Source organism: Protopterus annectens, chromosome 7.part0, assembly GCF_019279795.1.
Source record: "Protopterus annectens isolate FY-2018-M chromosome 7.part0, PAN1.0, whole genome shotgun sequence".
Lineage (NCBI taxonomy): Eukaryota > Metazoa > Chordata > Ceratodontiformes > Protopteridae > Protopterus > Protopterus annectens.
The window spans coordinates 1789003860-1789026503 of NC_056739.1; the positions used below are offsets into that span (position 1 = coordinate 1789003860).

The following is a 22644-nucleotide window of genomic DNA, read 5'->3' on the forward strand; positions in this document are numbered from 1 at the left end:
AGTCCAGAGCTCAAGACGCACTCACTCAAAGCACTTCTCAAAATGGAGAACATTGACATCTGTGCTGTAAGAGAGACCTGGTTTAAAAAGCACCCCTGTGCTACCAGGCTATAACTCATTCCACACCTTTCGGCCCCAGAACATGGACTGCAGCTCCAAAGGCGGTGGTGTCTCCATATTCATAAAGGATATGCACACCTCCAGACTAGTAGCCCAGCATAACGTATTTGAGATACTTTAGGTACAACTAACATTGGGTAAGATGGCAATTCAGGTTTTAGCCTGCTATAGGTCCCCAACCATGTCCCAAGACTCTCAGTCCACATTCCTAAGCATCCTGAAAACTATTAAGATCCAACCCAACACTCTCATACTAGGTGACTTCAACTACCCCTCCATCAACTGGGAAAACTACTCAAGCACCAATGCACTGGCCCAATGCTCCCTGGAATTCATCAATTCCAATGCCCTGGACCAGCTCATTCTTACCCCCACTACAGGAAGCAACATCCTTGACCTGGCTGTTACTAACATGGGCAACCGTTGCTCTACACCAATTGTCAACCCCTCCCTGGCTAGATCTGACCACAAATTAATCATCATGGAAATCCACATCTCACCCACACCCCCCGCAATGGTATCCACCATGAAAAACTTCTCCAAAGCTGACTTTGGACTCCTAAAAACAGAGCTGGCTAGCATCATGGCACCCATGCCAATAGAAAATAGATGCATGACTGCCAAATCATACACCAATGCACTGTACGAACACGTACATAAATGCATGGAACTAGCCATACCCAACAGAACCAAGATGCTCGCCTCCAAAAAAAGGAAGCCAATCTGGTGGTCCCCTGCCATTCATAAACTCTACAACAGAAGGAAGAAACTGTTGCAGAAAAAGATGAAGTCCCAAGACTGGAAAAACTCCCTTATCAGCCTCAACAAAAAGTTGAGATCCCTCATCAAAACCTCCAAAGCCAGTTATGAAGGCAGAATTGTGGCAGACACTAAAAACAACCACAAAGCCTTCTATAGTTATATCAAGAATCTCCATGGCAATACCCAGATATGCACTGAGTTACAGCACAATGGTACCTCGTATATTGAGCCAACAGATATTGCCAAGATACTGGCTGACATATTTCGGTGCAAATTTTAGCCCTCTCTCCCCCCTAAAGGACCAATCTCAATACTGGAAGAATGCCAGGCACCTAACATTACTGCAGCACAGGTTAAAGCTGCATTGTCCAAGGCTGAGAATACAGCTTCCATGGGACCCGACAATATCCCTGGCTGTGTTCTACATGAATTACAAAGTGAACTAGCACTACACCTGTATGCCCTGTTCACTCACAGCCTCACCTCAGACTTTGTCCCTACTGAATGGTGCACTGCTACAGTCATCCCTCTCCATAAAGGAGGAGTGACTACAGACTCTGAAAATTATCGCCCCATTAGCCTGACGAGTCTGATACATAAGGCTATGGAGCAGATCATCATGGACCTAATTAATAAGGATATAGGGAATCTCCAAACTCTAGATCCCATGCAATTTGTTTTTGTGAAAGGCAGATCATGCCTGCTCAACTTGGTTGACTTCTTTGAGTCAGTCACCAGAGCTGTGGATGAAGGTAAGGCAGTTCATACAGCCCACCTCGATCTGGCCAAGGCCTTTGATACCATTCCTCACTCAGGAATTATTGATAAACTCACCAAACTAGGCATCAACCCCTATATCATTAGGTGGGTTGCAAATTGGATCAGAGATAGAACCCACAGTGTGAAAGTAGCAGACTCCAAGTCAGACTGCTGACCAGTCAAGAGTGGAGTCCCACAGGAATCGGTCCTAGGTCCTCTCCTGTTTGGCATCTACTTCTCAGAAGTCCAGGCCAAAATGGAGGGACTCTGGCTGACCAAGTTCACAGACGACTGCAAGCTGGGAGCCATTATTAACTCCCCAAGTGATGCACATATCCTACAGAAAGGCCTCACTGAGACCAATGACTGGTGTCAAAACCATGGCCTTAAGCTTAATGCCAAATAATGCGTCATCATCCCCTTTGGGAAAAACTCAGTTCCCACTAATTGCCACATCAATGGGAGCCCACTGAACACTGAAGGCATTATAAGAGATCTGGGGGCACAGGTTGACAGCAACCTCTCCTTCGACCACCACACTGCCACTGTGGTCAGAAAGTTCTTCTATGTGGCACATCTCATTACCAAGGGTTTTGCATCCAAGAAGAAAGAGGTCATCATTTCTCTCTACACTTCCCTCATTAGAACAATCATAGAGTATAATTTCCCATTTGGCATGTACCTCACTAGACATCTGCAACAGTTGGAGAGGCCACAAACATACCTCACAGAGAGGATCCTAGGCCTTAAACACATGTCCTATATGGACAGACTCAAAAAACTCCAGCTATTCTCCGTCTCATATCGTCTACTAAGAGGTGATCTCTGCTTGACTTACAAAGCCATGTCTGACCCAGACCTGTTAGAAATGCTACATCTAAAGAAATCCTAATCTTCCACACCACACACTCCAGAGACCTCAACCTCATTACCACAATCAACAGAACATGCTGGAGGGACAGGTTCATAACCCAGAGACTGCCCATGTTCTGGAATAGACTTCTCATACATGTCAAGCAGAGCACCTCACTGGCCCTCTTCAAGAGAAATCTTGATGAGTGGAAGGGAAATAGAAAGTTCACCCTGGGGAACACTCCAGTGGTTCTACTTGATAGCGGCACTGGGAACTAACATCATGCGGCACAATGCCAGGGCACTTCTATGGGCTAGGCTTGTAAAGGATCCAGGGTCATTAGCCTAGTACACACCTATGAACCTATGGAAGGCAGTTTAATCAATTTAAAGCCAATAAACTTTCCCAAATTTTTCTTCATCACTTTAAACAGTAGATTAAAATTTGCTAAAGCATGTTAATTTTAAATTGATAATAATATCAATATAATAAACACCTTCATGTAAAAGTTGTTAAACAGGTGATCAGACGTTTGGTATCTTTTGGTGTAGAATAATCAAAGTAACAAAGATACTAATCACACTGCTTGTGTTACATTGGGATAAAGCACACATATACAAATCCAGCTGATTAGCGAGTTAAAGCTATATAGAATGTTTTTGATAGATAGAAATACACAGCAGGGGAAAAAGAGACAGAACAGGCAATGAGAGAGACTGTCCATAGCAGGTGGAAGATAGGGATTTTCTGATTTCAAAACATATGTGGTTGTTTGGGTCTATATTATGTTGCCGAAATGGCAAAACAGTGAATGCTGTTACAGCAACACAAACAGCAAAATAACACTAACGCGAATAGCCAGGTCACAAAATTTTTTCCTAGGGAAAAAATAAATCGGTAGACCAACCAGACACAACACACCATCTAAATCATTACAAAGTGAGAGGCTTCGACCCCCACACCCCCCTAACTACATATACCAACTCAGAGATCGCACTACAGTGGGGTAAAGGGCAATTTCACAGAGATGGCCAAACAAATTTAAAAATCGGCGAACTGGCCATTCGCGTTAGTGGTATTTTGCTGTTTATGTGTCGCTGAAACAGCATTCACTGTTTTGCCATTTTGGCAACATAATATAGACCTGGCTGTTTAGATGGTCATGCAACTAATGGGAAGAGACAATTCCAAGTTGAGGATTTCAAGAGCACACACTTCCTATGATCATACCTCTCAACTGTCCAGATTTTTGCAGAATGTCCAGAATTTTGCCTTATATTTTTTGGCCCATTTCTCTTAAAATTGTGTTTTTTTTTGGAAAATCACTATCAAATCATTATGGGCTGAAGTCAGAAAATAATGGAAGACATTTGAGTTTCAGACTTCATATCTTTCAGAAAAATTCATGCTAATGTAAAATCTTTTTTTCTATCAACTTTAAAAGTTTACAAGAACAATATTTAATGTTGTTGTGTCTTTCGGCTTTTCCCGGTTAGGGGTCGCCACAGTGGAACTCCGGTCCGCTAATGATTAGCAGTAGAATTTTACGTGCCGAGTTGCCAGCTCTGATGCACAACCTTCAACAAAGGTACGCCCATTCACGCATGTCTCCACACAGAAGACGCTCTAGCTGAGAATTGAACAGGACAACGTCTATCTGTGAGGCAACAACGCTACTGCAGCACCACCATTGCAGTAAGAACAATATTTAATAAGTGTCCTTATTTTGGGGCCTTTTTCTCCCATTATTTGTGGCTTTGTCCAGATTTCTTGTTCTAAGAGGTTGAGAGGTATACCTATGATCAAGAAAAAGATCAGTATGTTGGTGGATAGATATTTAGTGGTGACCGTGGAAATTGTACATATGGAAGAAAAAGAGGAAAGTTTTGAATCTATATATCAGCAGAAGATATTTGCAGGAAAATAAGAATATGGGACTGAACTGAATGAAGGCAAAAAAATAAAATATAGAGAGAAGTGGTACTCTATACAAATGTACAAAATGATGACAAGTATGTCTGAATGTAAAACAGGGGATTGATTATTTTTTTATAAAACATACATCACAAAATAAAAAGGGAGACCAGGGATTATGGAGAGGATATGAACAAAACAAAAAAATGCAACAATATATAAAAAAGAAAGACTGTCTCTCTCTGAAGGAGGGGAAGGAAGTGAATCTGAAGGAGAGGTAGGTAATAGATAGTAGACAGTGAAGTGTAGCAGGATGAGAGAATTTGGAAGCAGGTCTAACAGGAGTATAATAGTTTAAAAAGAATTGGCCTGATGCATAACATATATGGAAGACCTTTACATAAGTTATATATGACTCCAAGCTGAAGAGAGGAGATGAAATGGGCTGAGGTAAAATGTTAGAGGGGTAATAAATAAGAGGCAAAACAACTTGTATGTGTGGTAGGAATATGAGGAGTCTCAAAAGAGATTGGTACAGATGAGGTATGGATGAAGAAAAATATATATATATATACATACACACACACACACACACACACACACACACACACACATATATATATATATATATATATATATATATATATAATAAAGAGATAGCAAATGACTGGTTACTTTTTCATGTCTGAATTGAAATAAAAGCACTGCATACCTCACCATGTAGTAAACAAGTAAGACATATTCACACAGCACAATGTTAAACAGGTTATAAAATAGCAAGTAAAATACACATGGACTAGAAAAGACAGACCCATGTACAGAAAGTTTGAAACTATAATGATGTAGGAGCTCAGTGTAGAGATTTTGATATACAGTTAAAATTTTACAGTATTACCATAATAACAGTTAAGCTACAAGGAAATTGAGAGCAAGTGAAGGGCACAGCAGATAATCAGTTAGTTGCGAAGATTAAATGAATAACCAGAGAAAAAAAGCAGACAACCGAGGAAGGGATAGTTGTAGTTCAGAAAGAGTACAGCAAACTATGGCAGGTTACATCAGACTGTGAGATAACTTATGACACCCCTGTACTTTCCCAGTAATCAAGGAGCCTCAATCCTCACCACTGGCAACAGTGGGGAATGTACACACTGGGAGGATGACAAGTACGCACACAGTAAAGTGAAATTTCCCTTAAGAGCACACAGAGATCACAGTCAGTCTGGGGCTGGTTTCTCCCTCTTTCTCCAGATCCCCAATAAGACTCCCCACTGGCACAGCAATAGGGTTGAGATCTCATCTGAGTGGCCAAACCAAGATCACCAGTAGTCTCTCTATCCAACCAGTGCATCATGTCCCTGCCCAAGTAGCTGACACACACACTCTTTGAGATTTGATTTATATACAAACACACACACTCTCCTGGGAAAGGCTGGCACAGGCTTACTAGCTATGCCCCCTTCTTCCCAAACTATAAGATAGTTCCGACTGCCACCAACCACTCTTTATCAGCTACTTTAAGGCCCTCTTTCCAAATACTTGGTCTCCAGTAATGTTACTATTAATCCAAATGGTAGTTTGACCAAGAGACAGGCTATTAGGAGTGGCCTGTACAGTGTCACCAAATAGATATGCAAATACTCTAAGAGCTTACATATCTCTAAACTGACCAGCCACAATTGAAAAGTTTAAATATATTTAATAATAAAAGAACAAGGCAATACTCAGTAAGTAATCAGTTACATCAGAGTTCAAACTCACAGGAACTATTTAAAATAACATTGCAGGACAGTCTCAAATAAATAAAGAAAACATCTGAGCTATACTTTACTATATTCCTATCTGAATCTAAAAGAGTAAAATTACTTACAGCAAGGAAAGTGCAGAGATGAGTGGATGTTCTTGCTGGGTTAAAGACAAAATACAAAATGCCCTCTCTCTCAGAGAGTTCTTAAATTAATATCAAATATTACTGCTGGGTTAGCTTGGATGATGCGACTTTTTGTCTCCTGAGTTTAGTTCCCAAGCTAAATCCTCATTGTCAGAAACTAACATTTTAGCATCTCCCTGTGAAAAATGCAGATCTCTCAGATCTTCGCAACTGCTGGAAGACATAAAACACTTAAGAAAACAATGCAAAACGTGCCTTACTTCTAGACATCCTGTCTCCTTGCTGCATTCCAACTAACTTTTATAGCACAATCATAAAACAATTTAATTTCAACTATTGTCTTGATGTTTTGCAAGTTAATCCTCTATGTTCTAGTTCCCACTGTTAAAACATATACATTTACACATGTACAATAGTTTATACACATTTCTGCTCTAATCCAGCAGGGCACGCTGTGGTCACACATCCAGGCTCAGCACTGTACAACCCTGTTCAACACACACTTCTTCTGTACCAGCAGTTTAATATACACATAACATACAGCTCTAATACATTTGTAAGATAAGCATATGAATCATGTTGCTATTCAGAAATGGCATATGATTATTTACAAAAATCGCAGATGGCTGTGCTGGCAGTATCTCCTTCTGTCATACTTCTATATAAATCATATTAATATTCTCAAATGCCATATAATTATTTACAAAATTCCAGATAGCTGGTTGGCAGTATTTCCCTTTGCACATAGCTAATAAAAATTAATAAACTATTATCACTACATGATAATCAGGGGCTGATATTTGGGTTAATTATGTAATTTCCCATTTGTGACATACAACTGCGAGTTTAGGTGGATTCTAAAGACCTTTTTGCAGGTGGCACATTTTGTGATAAGAGCTAGGTCAATGGGCAGAGTTTCCCTCCCTGGCAACATAATAGTATGAGGTGTTGTCTCCAATGTTTGTGTCCCACATGGTCTGCAAGTCTTACACCTTTGTTGTAATCAGTTGGTAATGCCTGTTAAGTAGAAGTCTGTGTGTGAACATGGGGTGTTTAAATTTTATTGAAAGAGATCCTGTTAAAGTTGTTAAGAGTTGCACAGGTAAGAGTTTCTCTTGATAGTTGTGTCTCAGATTTAGGGAGCTTATACCAAGCAGATTCCATTTTGAGATGGGCAGTCATGCTAAGGTTTCCCATAGCATTACATCTGTAGAACAGTAAGAGCACTGTATCAGCTAGTTTATGTCTGGTTGTAGAGCACAGCTGTTTATTAATCCATTAGAGGCAGACAATATTTTATGTATATCTTTTGTGATAGTATTTATGTGTACATCAAAAGTGAGGTTATCATTTATCCTTAAACATGTGAATAGGTCTCTTATTTTAATGTCAGTTTTATTTATTTGCATTGACTTGCAGCAAGTTAATCTGACCTTGTTTCTGAAAAAAGTCATATATATATATATATATATATATATATATATATATGTTTGCCACTCAACAGTCTGAGTCCGATCTTATAGGCAGCTTGCAAACCATGATAATACTAATGTACTGCAACCACTATCGATGTCCTTGATCAGAATGTCCTGGTGGACAACAATGATTTTTTTTTTAATCTAAGAAGAATGTTGCTCTGATTTCATCTTTGGCGTATTGTGTAGCTTTACAGTTAATCATTTCCATATGGGCAGTTGGGTGTTGTAGTGAGGATGAGATCCATGTTGAGTCTTGGTGATTTTGCTGTGCAGATTCAAGAAGTCTGTGAGTTAGATAAGGATGAACATTTGTAATATTTTAGACAGTGGCCTTAAAACATAGATTGGCCTACAATTCAAAGACTTTTATCATGGTCCTGAAAACAGATATGATCATTGGAATGTTTCTGTGTGAGAGGAAACTTTGGTACATTTTTTTTTATAATTTTTGTTGATGACTAAGTAATGGGATTAGTCACACATTAAAGGAGAGTCAGACAATGTGTGTGTTTCTGTTTTACAGTGATTACTTGAAAAGAGGTGACCATTCTGGCTTCTTATAAATAATGGCATTTAATGGTGAGTTTGAATGGTTGCATTTAAAATAATATATTTAAATGGCTTGCAAACTATTATATGTGTTGTGGTCTGATTTGAGGTTTAAAGAGTTAGTTTTTGTTTCTTTAATGGTGCCCATCATGTTATTGACTATGCTGCTAAGGGTTTCTGGATTATTTCTATTATTTGTTGTAGCTACAGATAACACTTAAGAATAGTGAAAGGAAATAACTAGGTTATTGGAATTTCATAACTGATTATCAGCCATTTTATTATTTCAAAGTTTTGCAAGCTAATCTCTGACTTTCATCAATCATTTGGTAACTGTAACAACCCATGGGGAGTACTTTATTCTTGTGTGTGTGTGTGTGTGTGTGTGTGTGTGTGTGTGTGTGTGTGTGTGTGTGTGTGTGTGTGTGTGTGTGTTTACTCTCTGGCAGGGTCACATTTGTCCAATACAGTTAGCAGAATATCGCTGAAAAGATGTACAACTTCATCTAATGTTAAGGCCGACCAATCAATGGCTAATACATGTGGAGTTATGTTATCAATGGCTAACTGATTCTAGTTTCTGGTGGTAATACTTTTAGCTTGGGAGCAATGATATTAATTTTACCTCGCTATGAAAGTCACTCATATCATTGCCTAATATCCCTCGAGATAAGACATTTTGGGGATGTTGAGTCAGAATGCAGTCTAGAGTGTTCCCCATATTTGTCTTGTGATCTGCTCTAGCTAAGTGAGTTAAAAATTGTGAGAAACCTACAATTTGGTAGTCATTTGTTTTCTTTTTTGGACCAATATTTATTATCACCGATTTTGACTCAGATGTTAGGTATGTCCCTCTTAATCCCTTTTAAAACTGGTGACTGTCAGAGAAGAGGTGAACTGAATGTAATAAATAATTATAGTAATTAGAATTATATACTTCTTTTAATTCAGAAAATGTGTATTAATTCACATTCTATTAACCTGTCAAACTCTCAAGTTAATAAGACTAATATTTTAAAAGTGCCCTTGATATGGTTCTGGATTATTTTGGGATTTGTGCCCTATCCTGTTGAGATTTGTCCCTGATTAGTTGACAGCTATGAGGGTAATGTGTCTTCAGTTAAATACATCCTATGCATCTGATGTGTCAGTGTAACAGTGGCTAGCAGTGAAATGCCAAAAATAAAATTGCACAAGTAAGACGTCTTCTTAATCAGAGTTATGTGCCACCACATATTTAAATGTAAGATCGTCAGTTAGCAACATTTTGAACCACTTGGAAAATTTACAAACAATTAAGGCTGACATGGGGTCATGAAAAACACAAACTGACAAACTCTGTTCATAATTCAGGAACTTTTTTGGTGATATATATTTAACAGAAATCTTCCAGGTGATGACAGCTAAACTATAAATTTACAACAGTTTTGAAAGTTATTTCATAACTATCGAACAAATGCTTGACTATATACAAGTTTACCCATGTTACCAAATAATAATTATTACATGAGTTTTGATTTCCCACATTAGGTATAGGTACAACCCACCTAAAGGTGTCGAACTACAAAACATCATTAGAAGAAAGGTTTACGGTGCCAGTTAAATAACATTATGACAACTATTTTAAAAGTAACTGGCCCAGCGGTGCCAGATTTATGTGTGCATGTCCTAAATCAATGTATAAAACTCAGAGGCTCCTCATAGTGGAGCGCAGTGAATATTTACTATCATAGCAAAGGCTGTGTGTGCGTTGTTTACATATGAGTGTGTGTGTGTGTGTGTGTGTGTGTGTGTGTGTGTGTGTGTGTGCGCACACACACACACACACACACACACGGAGAGACAGAGACGCGCGCAATCCTTGCACACAAAAATGAGCACATACTAATACGAAATATGTTTTCCATTTGTTAGCATGGCTTCCAAAATAATTTCCAAATATGCAATCTAGTCTACACGTAAAAATGACAAGTAATAAAGCAAGTGTAACAGTTTCCTAGACATTCTGTCGCAGCAAATGCTGCTAATGTAAACACATAAGATTTTACTTACCACCAATCCCGAGAAGTAAAATAACTTTTTGACACTTTTGAAGAATTATAGGGACTGAGAATGCACGGGCAAGAAACAGCATACGCCGAAATTATAAATATAAAAACTGAATTCAAGAACAGTGATACCTTGCAATCTGGTTGGGAAACATGGAATTTCCTGCTGAATGAGAATTTATAGGAGGCTCAAAAAGAGAAAAAAAATAGAATTAAGGAATGTAATACAAGCAAAACAAGCAAATAACTCAATTGTCCTTGACTGCGCTGATTGTATTTACTTATGCCTCATATTTTTGGTGTGCTCCTCAAAAAATATTGATTTTTTTTGACAAATCGTTATAGATTGCAATCATTAATTAATGACAGACATGCAGGTTTCTTGTCCATTAGAAAAAAAATGCATGCTAATGCAAAAACAGTTGTTCTAGCTACTCCCTAAGAATGTGTTTGTTTGTGTCTTTCGGCTTTTCCCGGTTAGGGGTCGCCACAATGGAACTCGGTCCGCTAATGATTGGCAGTAGAGTTTTACGTGCTGGCTTGCCGGGCCTAGCGCACAACCTTCAACGAAGGAACGCCCGTTATAAGAGCAATTTTTAAAATCTGTCCCTGATTTTGATTCTTGCCCCGTTATTTTTGGCTCTAGCCTTGATTCGTAACCTAAGAGGTTAAGAAGTCTCTGAACACACGCTGACTGTGAAATAAACAGAACGCATGCATTTGCTGTTGTTAACCAGTCTGGTAAGTTGGTCATTAAAATGAGACATATGTTTTAAGATTTTACAGAACCATGTTCTGCCAATTGTTAAACGTGCAATAAATACAAGACAAATGGTCTACGTATGTTAAACTGCTGCATAATGACACAAACATTTGAATAAGTTCAAGACAACATTGAGCCTCTATTACTAACTGTATACATCCAGAGATAATGCACTGTTACACCGTAATATATATATATTTTTTGTATATGTCATTCAATCTCCTACCTCAGAGATAGCGGCCAAAAATAATCATGGACACCAAGACCAAAAACTGGCCACATCTAGGAAGTTAAAGACTTAAGAGCGTTCTTATTAAGCACGATGTGTGTTTTAATATGGATAGTATGTAACTGTGACTTTGGTTATTCATTGTTGATTACAGTCCTCAATGTTTTGTTATAGAATTGCTTATCTGAAGAGGGACAGGACAGAGGTCTGGCTTCAGACAAAACCGGGGGCATTACTGAAAATCTGAACTAGATGAAACTTCGGCTTGTGCATTCCATTTATTACTGCAAAAGTCAGCATGTATCACCAGTTTAAAATTGGAAACAGATGTGTAGACGGTGCTGAAGTGAATTAGAAAAGCATTGGAGGGATTATAATGGTCAAAGATTAAAAGTCTGGGTTTAACTGGGGGATAATGGAGTGAGTCAGTGCAGTATGTCTGTGCATGTGTATGCACATATTATTATAACACACACAAACACGAAACAAAAAGGCAAACCAGGTTTTGGAACAATAATCTACGTTTGGAGCGGTCTTTCAATTGGATTTTATTATATCTCTTACCTTAGAGGCCAAACATAAGCATGAATACTAAGGCCAAAAACTGGACACGGTTAGGAAGTTAACGTGCTATCAACTTCAATGTATATGCAAACGAATGGTATACTCCCTTAAATGCAGCAATATTTCTGGAAAATCGTTGTGGATGTGAGTGAAATGTAGTTTGTGTCTGAATTTTTGAGTTGTACAACTACATATGTTTCTAATATACATTGTTCTTTGAGTTGCACGCGCGCACACACACACACAAACACACACACAGAGTCTTTTATCAGTGTGGGGGAGAAGGGTGGCATAATGGTTAAAATATTTACCTCACAGAAAGAACGTACAGAGTTTGATTCTAACCTCTGGTTGTAGGCTAGGCTACAAACCTTTAACCTAGTATTTACCAATAACTTCTCACAGTGTTGTACTCGCCACCAAAATTCATTTAGAAACACACTGCATAGGTATCCATCAGCTTTGCACTTGTGTTTAACACAAGAAAACAGCATGCGTTTTGTGGGGTGAGGGCTTTAACTGTAATTTTAGTAAACCATTAAGTTTATGTTTTTAAACATTTTGGAAGAAAATCTGTCCAGCAATACTGGACAGATAGTCCATGTTCAGGCCATGAAAGCATAATTTCTTACAAATAATTTCCTGTGCTTAACTGCTACAGCAGGGAAGATTCAAAACAACAGTTGTGCATACGGTTCATAAGCAGTTAAGCAGAAAACGAGATAAAGAGCTATTCAAAATTCAGGAGATAAAAAAAGAAACTGGAGGGGGACAAGAAATTGAAGGAGAGTGGGAAAGAGAAACCTTGTCTACATAGTTCTCAATTGTCCAGATTTTGTCTCATGTTTTTGGTCCTTTCCTCGTAAAATTTGTGTTTTTTTCCGGAAACTCACCGAAGATAGACGTCACTAAATAATGACACACATTTGAGTTTCAGACCGATATCCCTCACAAAAATGCCTGTTAATACAAAGCCTATTATTTTAGCGACTAAGTTTATAACAGCAATATTTAAAATTTATCCCTCTTTTTAGACCTTTGTCCACCTGCTATTTTGGTTCCGTCCAGATTTCTTGCTTTAAGAGAAATCCCTGTTAATGTGTTGAGGTATCGGGGTGCTGGACGTATACAAGGACGAAAAAGCAAGAACTAGGCAGCAAGACAAATATATTATAATGGAGGGACTCGGCTACGCAGACATTAAACTATAATTTTATAGCGACCTTCTACTACGCATTAATGTCTTAAACATTCTGAAAACAGAGTGACAAACTGAAATTTGGGAAGAAACCAAGCATCAACCTTCATACTGTTGCACCCCCCCAAAAAAAAAAATGATAAATAGAGCACATCCCTGTCCTAACAGCAACCTGTCTTTGCAGCTCTTGATACAAAAAAAGCAATGTTTATTTTATCAGAATGCATAACCTTTATTTAATTGCTTGTATATTACTAAGCTTATTACATTCTTTAAAGCGCAGTAAAGGTTTCTGTACATCCACCCACCCATCTCCATCCCTACCAGCAGCTCATCTGCATATTAAGGGAAGAAAGAACCGTTTTAAGAGAATAGATTAGAGTAATCTAAGACCCAAAGATAGTCACCTTTAAGGACATGGTGCTTTCGGTCTTAAATCCCTAAGCCAAAGAAAGGGAAACGCTGTTTAGATCTACACAGAGTAGTAAATCAAACTCAAACCGCTTCTGAATGTGCTTTCTGCAAAAAAAAAAAAAAAACGCCAGCTCAGTGTGTGTGTGTGTGTGTGTGTGTGTGTGTGGTGACTGCTGACGGCCCTCCCCTTCTAAACAAAAAACGCGCATCTGGAGCCCCTGTGCTTTTTAATTATTTTTTTTAGGAATGAGTGCTGATTCTTGAGTTTCTTACAGTGATATGCCAACTATGGATTCTTACTTCTCGGCAGCTCCACAGGGCAGAGAAGGTCCGAGTGTCCTTTCTCCTCCTTTCAGGGCACTGCCCCCTGCCTCACATTGCAGTGACAAGTTCGGAGCCAACAGTTACCTGACTGGTAAGGGACTTAACTTTGGGGACCGGTCAAGGAGTCCCTATAACAACCAGGAGTGCCATCAGGACTGTGTAAGGGACGGTTCCTTTAACAAATACCACCACCAGCAGCAGCTCATATACATGCAAAGGCATCCTTGTAAGGGAAGTGCAGAGAGCAGCAAGGTACCGGCAGCAGGCAGCCACAACGGAGGAGTTGTCATCAGCTACGGTAAGGCGCAGCAGTACAGACATCTCCAAAACATTTAGTGGCCAAGTCAAAAAGTGAACAACGTATGGTGTTTAGCAGGACTGTTAATCAGATATGTTTTGTATATGTGTACTATAACTGTGACTGCTGATTGTTGTAGCTTGCTGGCTTGTTGCTGTGTTAAACTAGAGCCCCTAACCGCCAGTCCAACAAGTTATATATGTCATGCCTTGATATGAAATGGAGAACGCATGCAGTTTAAGTTATTTAAAACTGTTTCTGACCGCTATGACTGGCCTTTGGGGTATAACCCAGGCACACAAACACAATGTCAATGTTGATTAAGATGTGCATCATGACAGTGTTAACGCAGCAGTTGTTAGTAAAATAATTAAGGAATAAGCAACATTTATGTTTTATTACAAAAGTTCGTGTCCAAGCATCTGTGCAAGGTTACAGTGAACTGGCTAAACGATCTTCTGCTGAAGCTGGTCGGACTATTAGTATTTGTACATAAAATACACTCAAGTTCAGCAGTAATTAATAACTAAAGCAGCTCGAGTTTAAATAGTCCATCTTAAACATATCGCTTTTTAAATATGGGGGCCGGTCATTTTTGGACAGCCCATTACGAAGTGCATTTATTTATCCGTCTTCCTGCCTGTGCACATACTAAGTATATTGTTTACAAATCGGGGAGGTGGGAGCAAACCTGTTATTATTAACTTTGAAGGTCTTCGACTCTGTACTGTTATTAAGGTTTTTTAACAGATCTACGCAAACTAAGTACAGAAAACGTTTCCATATCTGGATAATCTCGGCAAGTTTAAGTCACAAGGAATGAAGTTTAAATAAAAAAAAATGGAAGTCTGTAAATACAGAGATTGACTATTTCATTCTGCGTGCATTTTTAGCCTCATCACTGCTAGTTATGTAGATTTAGGAGAAAACCTGCGTCTTTCCCTTTGTGATGCAACTTATGTATTGTGGGTACATGTAGTAGTAGTAGTAGTAGTAGTGTGTGTGTGTGTGTGTGTGTGTGTGTGTGTGTGTGTGTGTGTGTGTGTGTGTGTGAGAGAGAGAGAGAGAGAGAGAGAGCAATTCCACAAACTTTTTTATCCAACTCTCTTTACCAAGTAATACAGAAATAAACCGATAAACTATCCCGGAAAAGACCAACATCCACATACAAACTTGAATTGTCTGAGGACTGTATACAGTAAGGGTACATTATATATTACTGTAAGAAGTGCCCTCACACCACATAAACTAGTCTGTACCGGATAACACAGGCTGGTATCAGGAACATTATTGAGCTCAGATCCTTACAAGCAGGAATATTCAATGAAACCGGCAACCTATTGGGACGAAGCTCTGGATCTCTTGCGAAGTTTGATGCTTCTGACAATAAATACTACCCTACATCTAAAAGAGACAGAACTGAGCATTTACAGGAAACTGCATATAATGTGGCACAGACGTCTCCTAAATGTATTTGGATGGTTGGGCATCAGTTCTTTACTTAATGAAGTTGTTTTCTTGTAGTTTCCAGTTCTGACCGAAGATCAGACAGATGGATAGACAGATGTATAAATAGCCAGACGTGAGGCAGAAACGGTTGGTAAGGTGAGATCTAGCAGCAGGAATTATGGTGTTTGTTTAAAGGAAACCCAGTAAACAATATAAACGTTTTAAGTGTTGAAATTATTTTATTTTCTAAATCTACAACACAAACAATGTCTCCTTGGAAATTAGCGTTCATATAATTCACAAATGACAGGGCGTTTAGCATTAAGATTGCTCATAGTTACTGTGCACATCATACTGAATCAAGCCAGTTTATACAACTCAAACAGCACTTAATGACACCCCCTTTTATTTTACAAATAAGACTCTGTCTTTAATGTAAAGATCTAGTATTTAAAATTCGGATTTACAAAGTTACAATTTACTGGTAGCACAGAAAGTGTTATCATATGCACTTAGGAGCAGGAGAAAAGCAAGTCCACAACGTACAATGGTCAGATACCTGGGTATGGCGCAGTTCCTGAATGCAAGACAACTTTGTAAAGTTAATATCGAAGGAAAAAGCAGCCTGGCTTTTAAGGAATATTTTATTACTGCAGTGTTTAATATTACTAATGATACAAGAAGGAGAGTATCAGCGTCGGCTCGCCCATAACTTCACAACTTCAGCAAAAAGTACACTTTGATTACCATAAAAGAAGATATATGGTGCTGAGATCAGATAATTAAAAGTCAAGAATTGGTGACGGTAATAAAAAGTGCTTTAACCCAACATTTGCAGATAGGTAAAGCTACAAAGAACACAGGGATATCTGGACAAGGTACCGTTTTGAATACAGTGAATATCGTGGCGTAATTAGCAGGGAAAAAAATCTGAATTTGGAGGAATGAAAGGGTTGGTTCATTTCTTATTTTTCTGAATTGGTACCTTGCCTTTTGAAAATCAAATTTTTTTCTAATAGCAGAACTCTGAAAAGTTCATTACTTCACTAACACAGATAGATGCACCAGTTAAATAAACACACACACGCAGTAGCAACGTGCCAGAGAACTGCATTTAAAATAATGCAACAATACAACGACAATAAGTGCACAGGACATCACAAAGTCCAAACAAACCACCTGTCAGACATGTTGTATGTGCTATAATTCTTTCTGTAAGAATAAAAGCAAAACAGTTGCGTCTAAAACGTCCGAACCCCCAAAAAGGTCACGGTTGAAATAGTTATCGCCTGCCTTTCTGATAAATGATTATTTTCAAAATAATTCAGATTAGTAGTGTTTCTGCAACTACTTAAATTATCTGACAGGAGGTACACCTGGATTTCACTTAATATGAACGTCCTGTCCAAATCTTAAAATTATGGTGATGATGATGATGATAGCGAAGTGTAAGAAGGTTACGCTGCATAGGTTAGTTACAGCGATACAGACATTATTTATGACTCAAAGTTAACTTTTAGTTACTTTTGATTAGCTGAAAATAAGTGAAATCAAATATTCATAGTTCAACTAAAAAACAATATAATCATTTAATTAATTAGAAATATATGCAATTACGTTAATAGGTTAGTTACAGCGATACAGACATATTATTTATGACTCAAAGTTAACTTTTAGTTACTTTTGATTAGCTGAAAATAAGTGAAATCAAATATTCATAGTTCAACTAAAAAACAATATAATCATTTAATTAATTAGAAATATATGCAATTACGTAGTGTAAGAAAATATTGAAAAGGAAATTAAAATGAACAGCACAACTTATAAGTAAGGCTAGGAACTGTTTCCACATATGCACACGACATAAAGTAATTGTAAAAGTCTTTATTCTTTATAGCGGACTATTTTTTTAACCATGCTAAGGTTAAAGCACCGATCATCAGCACCCACGCCATTCTTTGATTGATCATCCCCAGTGACTGTTTCTCTAATCAATGTTGAAGTGTTTCTAAGTGTTTGTGATTGTATCGAAGAAAGGAAAGGTCTCCTGGAGCAGTAGGCTAGGGTTATGTTAACACACCATCTATCACCAAAACTACCGAAGCTCAAGGCAGACACAGACAGGGTCTGCTGACAGCTAGGAAGCACACCGATGACAAAAATGGTGACAATAAAAGGACCTGAGGGAGAAAATTGGGACTGACATTAGGAAAGGGAGAAGGAAGCTAAAGACAGGATGTGTGAGTGGGGTAGCAAAGAATGCATTATTGTAGACTGCTGTACCGATAATAATCGCAGTGCTAATCTGTATTCATTTACTGCGGTCTGAGGCAATACCGAAGTGACAGACGAACCAAAAACACATCTTCTACACCTACTCTTGAGCTTTTTTCTTTTTCCAGAATGTTATGTTTTAAATTTTGAATGCAAGGAAATAAAATTAGTTAAATACAGCTGATGAAATGAAGTGATGCTGAAGAAAGTGAAAGATAAAGATGAGCTGAGAAAGTAAGTTTACCAGTAGCGTTCCCTACGTATCCCCCATCAAGTCCAGATACAAAAACAGAATAATATTAAAAAAAGTCAAAATTAAATCAAAGATAGACATTAGTATCTGTAAACTATTCTGCCTTTTTAAATTTAATAAAAATGATTCAAGAAGAATTCTTTTACTATTGGCAGGGAAGCATACCATAAGCATAAAGCAAGTTTCTGGACCTCGCTCTGACTATTAAGCCATTGCTGAGAAGATGGATAACATTTTAGTTGTCAGTACAACACACAAGGTTAAATTTAAGAGTTGCTAAAGAGTGTCATCTAAGCCTTGGCTTAGATTCGTTTGTTTCGCATTTTGTACTGTGCGACCTTGAGCAAACCAATTAACCAAACAATATTTCTGGGTCACCTTAGTGTGAAAAGAAAGTGTTCTGTGGGTTTGGTTGGCTTGCAAATTATACAGAGATTAAGCTTTTCCTTATGTCCTGGAGTTTAACTAAGTTCTAAGTTGATCAGAAGTGAATATCAGCCTGATAAATAAGACTTGCTTTTAAAATGTTAACATCTGGCAAACAAGCACTCCTCTAAACCTACACTGCTCCAGTAGGCTTAGTCTGTAATAGTACTGTCAGCTGTAAAAAACAGAATATTCTGGGTCAAAATCAAGGACATTTCCAGAAGGCCATGCTTCTAAGAAAACGAAGCCAGATGACATGATGGAACCGACACCAGAGCCATAGCAGTGATGAAACACTTACAAAGGAAAATATGTGAGCAAATTAAGTGCACCAACATCTCAGGGGGATTCCAGTTTTATTTACCAAGATGGAGACTAGCCTGCCAAGCATGGTGTCCACATTTCTGCACTTATATGGACTGGTAAGTAACAGAGACGCTGTCGGGGGGGGGGGGGGGGCTGAATTCTAAATTTGCCTGACAGAATACTGACAGTAGTTTACAACATTTGAGGGGTTCTTGATTTTTCACAACTACATTTACAGGAGTTAACAGTTTCATACCTCAGAATGGAAATGCAGCTATTAATTTTAAAATGAATTTAACGCACACACAAAGAGGGAAAAACGTGCATGAACCAATAGACCAGCTAAGACTATTTAACTATTCTTAATAAGTAATTATTTTTATTCATAATAAGTAATTATTTTTATTCAAAGTAGCACAATATACAAATAAGACATAAATAAGACCAAGTGCAGGTGCTGAAAGATGTGAAATGTCAAAGCTTTGGTTATACAGTCTACCTTTTAATTTTTTTTTACATATTATGGTGCACCACACAACTACTTTTTTGGTAGAATAATTTCAATAAACAAACGCAACTTCTATGTACCCTATACAAAGTAGTGCCATTTTAACATAAAGAAGAAACAAACACGACGCCGGCAGTGAGAATGTCCTTTAAAGTAAGTGGGGTGACTGGTGAGACTCCGAAAATGATTTTTAGTGACCGAGGTTAAGACACCTGCATCAACATAAACATTCCACACAAAAGTTATTGAGACTGAGTGTTTTATCTGAGCCCCTATGATATTTCCTCCAGCAGAGTCCCTTATGTTAATATCTTCACAAACACATACAAACGCGCATAGCCCATGACAACACCTGAGATAGCAGTTCTCCTGTCACACCTGGTGGAGATTCTTCTGCCAGGTGGAACCACAAGAGCAGAGTAAATCAGCAAAGTTTATCTACTGTGTTCAGGAAAGAAACAAACCAAATGGATTTACTTAGTATGGCAAATAAACAAGAAATTCTAGGCAGTGCTCTAAAGACTATGAATAACTAAAGCTTTTCCTTAAAATAAAACACACGCACAAACCTACCTGCGTGTGTGAGCCTACAGCCGTCAATATTAATTACTCTTCAGTTTTAACAATCGGATTAATTCTCATTTTCACTGGATCACTTAAACTGATCTTTATTGTCTTGTTCTTAGACGACTTACAGTGACAATAGTTTTTTTTTTAATTTGGGCAGAGTACTTGGAAATTAAATTTTCATGGATTTTGACATTTTAAGCCAGAACATCAATTAACAACAACAACAATAATAATAAAAAATATATTACCTTTCTTTACTACTAATCGCTTGTTTATTTAATTCCCGTTTGTTGGGGGGGGGGCAACGGAGATGGGGAGAAAAGCTCCAGACAAAAGTTAGACAGTTTTATTAAAACAAAGAATAAAAGTAGCAAAGGATAAGAACTGCAGTACAGAGACTTAAAAAAAAACTTTCAGAGAAGTACATGATTTGAAGCCAATGATCAAGATGAGGTGGAAAGAGATTAGCGTATGTGTGCATATATGTATGTATTATATATATATATATATATATATATATATATACACACACACACACACGTATTACTTATTATTATTATTATTATTATTATTATTATTATTATTATTATAGCGATATAAGTAGTTATGAATATGCAAGATATTGTGGGAACTCTTGCCAGTGTAGTTATTTGGGGGTATACAGTGGTGTCTTTTTGTAGGTAGATTGGTGGTAAATCTGGCAGCTTTGTTGTAACACCCATCTAGTTTCATTTTTTTTTTTTTTTTGGTTCTATGAAGGTTTGTCAAGTATAAAATGGCTCACAAGGACAGACAGCATAGTACTTACCTATAATAATAAAGTTTCTGTGATGTTTCAATGGGTGAGGAGTCCTGGGCTGAGGTCATTAAGTTTTGTGAGGGTTGGAGAATAGCTGATTTAACACAATTTGCTTACTCAGTGTTCAGTGTTCTGTACATGCAATGCATTCTAATTTGGCATACACACAGATGCAATAAAGTATAAAGAAATGTAGTAATAACTAAAAATTATATTTAAAAATGTCAATTTCTGGATTTCATCTTGTGAAAACAGGAATTCATTTTTAAGAACTGTATATTAATGTCTGCATTTTATTAGACTGCATCTGTGGACAATTGGACCATACAGAGATATGCCTTCTTGTGGGTAATAGGCATCCTGTTATGCTATTCCATTTTTTTTAATCACACATCTTTAATATTTATTACATATAGATATTAAAAATCAGCCGGACAGAATCTGGGTTCAATTACTGGTAAATTTTGAATAGCCTACAGGTAAAGGTAGTGCTGCACAAACGCAAGCAAGCAGATGAAATAATTCAACAATGAAAACATTTAAGCAGTTTCAATTAACTTTAAAGATCAGTAATGTATAGGCCTATAAACCACGTTCTGCAAATAAATCACTGACTCTAAGTTAAACTAAATAAATATAATATGTTACATCTGCATTGTGTTCTCTTTCATCTCATCTACTTTTATTTTGCTGTTAATTTGTATAAGAGCTGTACTGAATGACACCCAGTTGTACACATTTAGCAGCTTGGGAGATGCAACAAATAATTTTTAAATACAAAATGTATTCAGGTGAATATAATCAAAGAGGGCAGAATATACATATCCCAACCTTAAAATCTCACTTACAGGACAGATATCAACAGGTAAACTGACAGAAGACAGGCAACACTATGTCTGACACAATTCCCGTGATGATGAGAAATTAAGTCTTAGTCTGAATATAACTTGAGTTGTTACTGCTGCTCCCCAAAAGATACCATTGTATCACTAGAAAAGGCGGTTTTAGTGTCAGTTGTCTTCTTACCAAAGAACGTTCTTACTCGTGGAACGTGCAAAAGTAATCCTTGCTTTACTCTGACTTTAGTGCAGATGCAGGACAGAGAAAGGAATGAAGCAAGAAGTTAGAGAACAGTCTGGAAAAGTCTATTCCTGCCTGCACTCCAATAAATGGATATTTTAATCTTTCACCAATTTAAACCTTTAGCAAATTTGGTAGATGGGGATCATCCATGGTAAAAAAATTATTCAGGAAGCCACCAAACAGTGTGCCCCTTTGCATCACAAAAAGATTACAGGTTGGAGCAAGGGCCAAAGGAAGAGGTGAGAAACAGTCTTGAAATGCTACTCATCTTTGTACTGACTCTTCTAACACTTTTCTGAGAACTGTCATGAAAAAAAAAAAAAAAAATTGAACTCATTTAAGCAAATTAAAGCTATGCAAGTTAGCCGTACCTACGAAGTTTAAAACAGAGTCACGGTACTAATTAAAAAATGAATAAATAAATATATCTAAAGGGAAAAAAAAACATATCTAATAAATCCCAAACAAGGTAAGCTGAATCAAATAAAAAGTCCAAAACCTTGCCAAATAATATGAGTAAAAAGCAGATAAAAAAATAAAGCAATGCTCAGATAACACAGACATTTTATTGTAGATTCTACATACTTAAATTCGAAAGAGTTCAACAAATACCATTTCATCAGTCCCAATCGGCTTAAATAATTGTACCTGAAATCACAGAATTAAAATACAACTAATAGCACAAAGTTCAGAAATAAAACAATTTAATAGTTACTTTTCATCTTGATCTAAAATAGTAAATAATAAGCATATTCAAATGTACTGGTTTTAATAAGTAAAAATAATAAGTTACACACCAAGTTAAAAAGTAA

At 37.4% G+C, this 22644-nt stretch overlaps 1 protein-coding gene across 1 annotated transcript in view; it reads left to right on the forward strand.

The window, feature by feature from the left end:
* The first annotated feature begins 13740 nt into the window (after positions 1-13740).
* ALX4 (ALX homeobox 4) overlaps positions 13741-22644 on the forward strand; it is a 509794-nt gene continuing 500890 nt past the window's right edge. Inside the window, exon 1 of the mRNA XM_044078313.1 lies at positions 13741-14164. Coding sequence (XP_043934248.1) covers positions 13822-14164 — 343 coding nt within the window. The 5' untranslated portion in view covers positions 13741-13821. The remainder of the gene's footprint in view (positions 14165-22644) is intronic.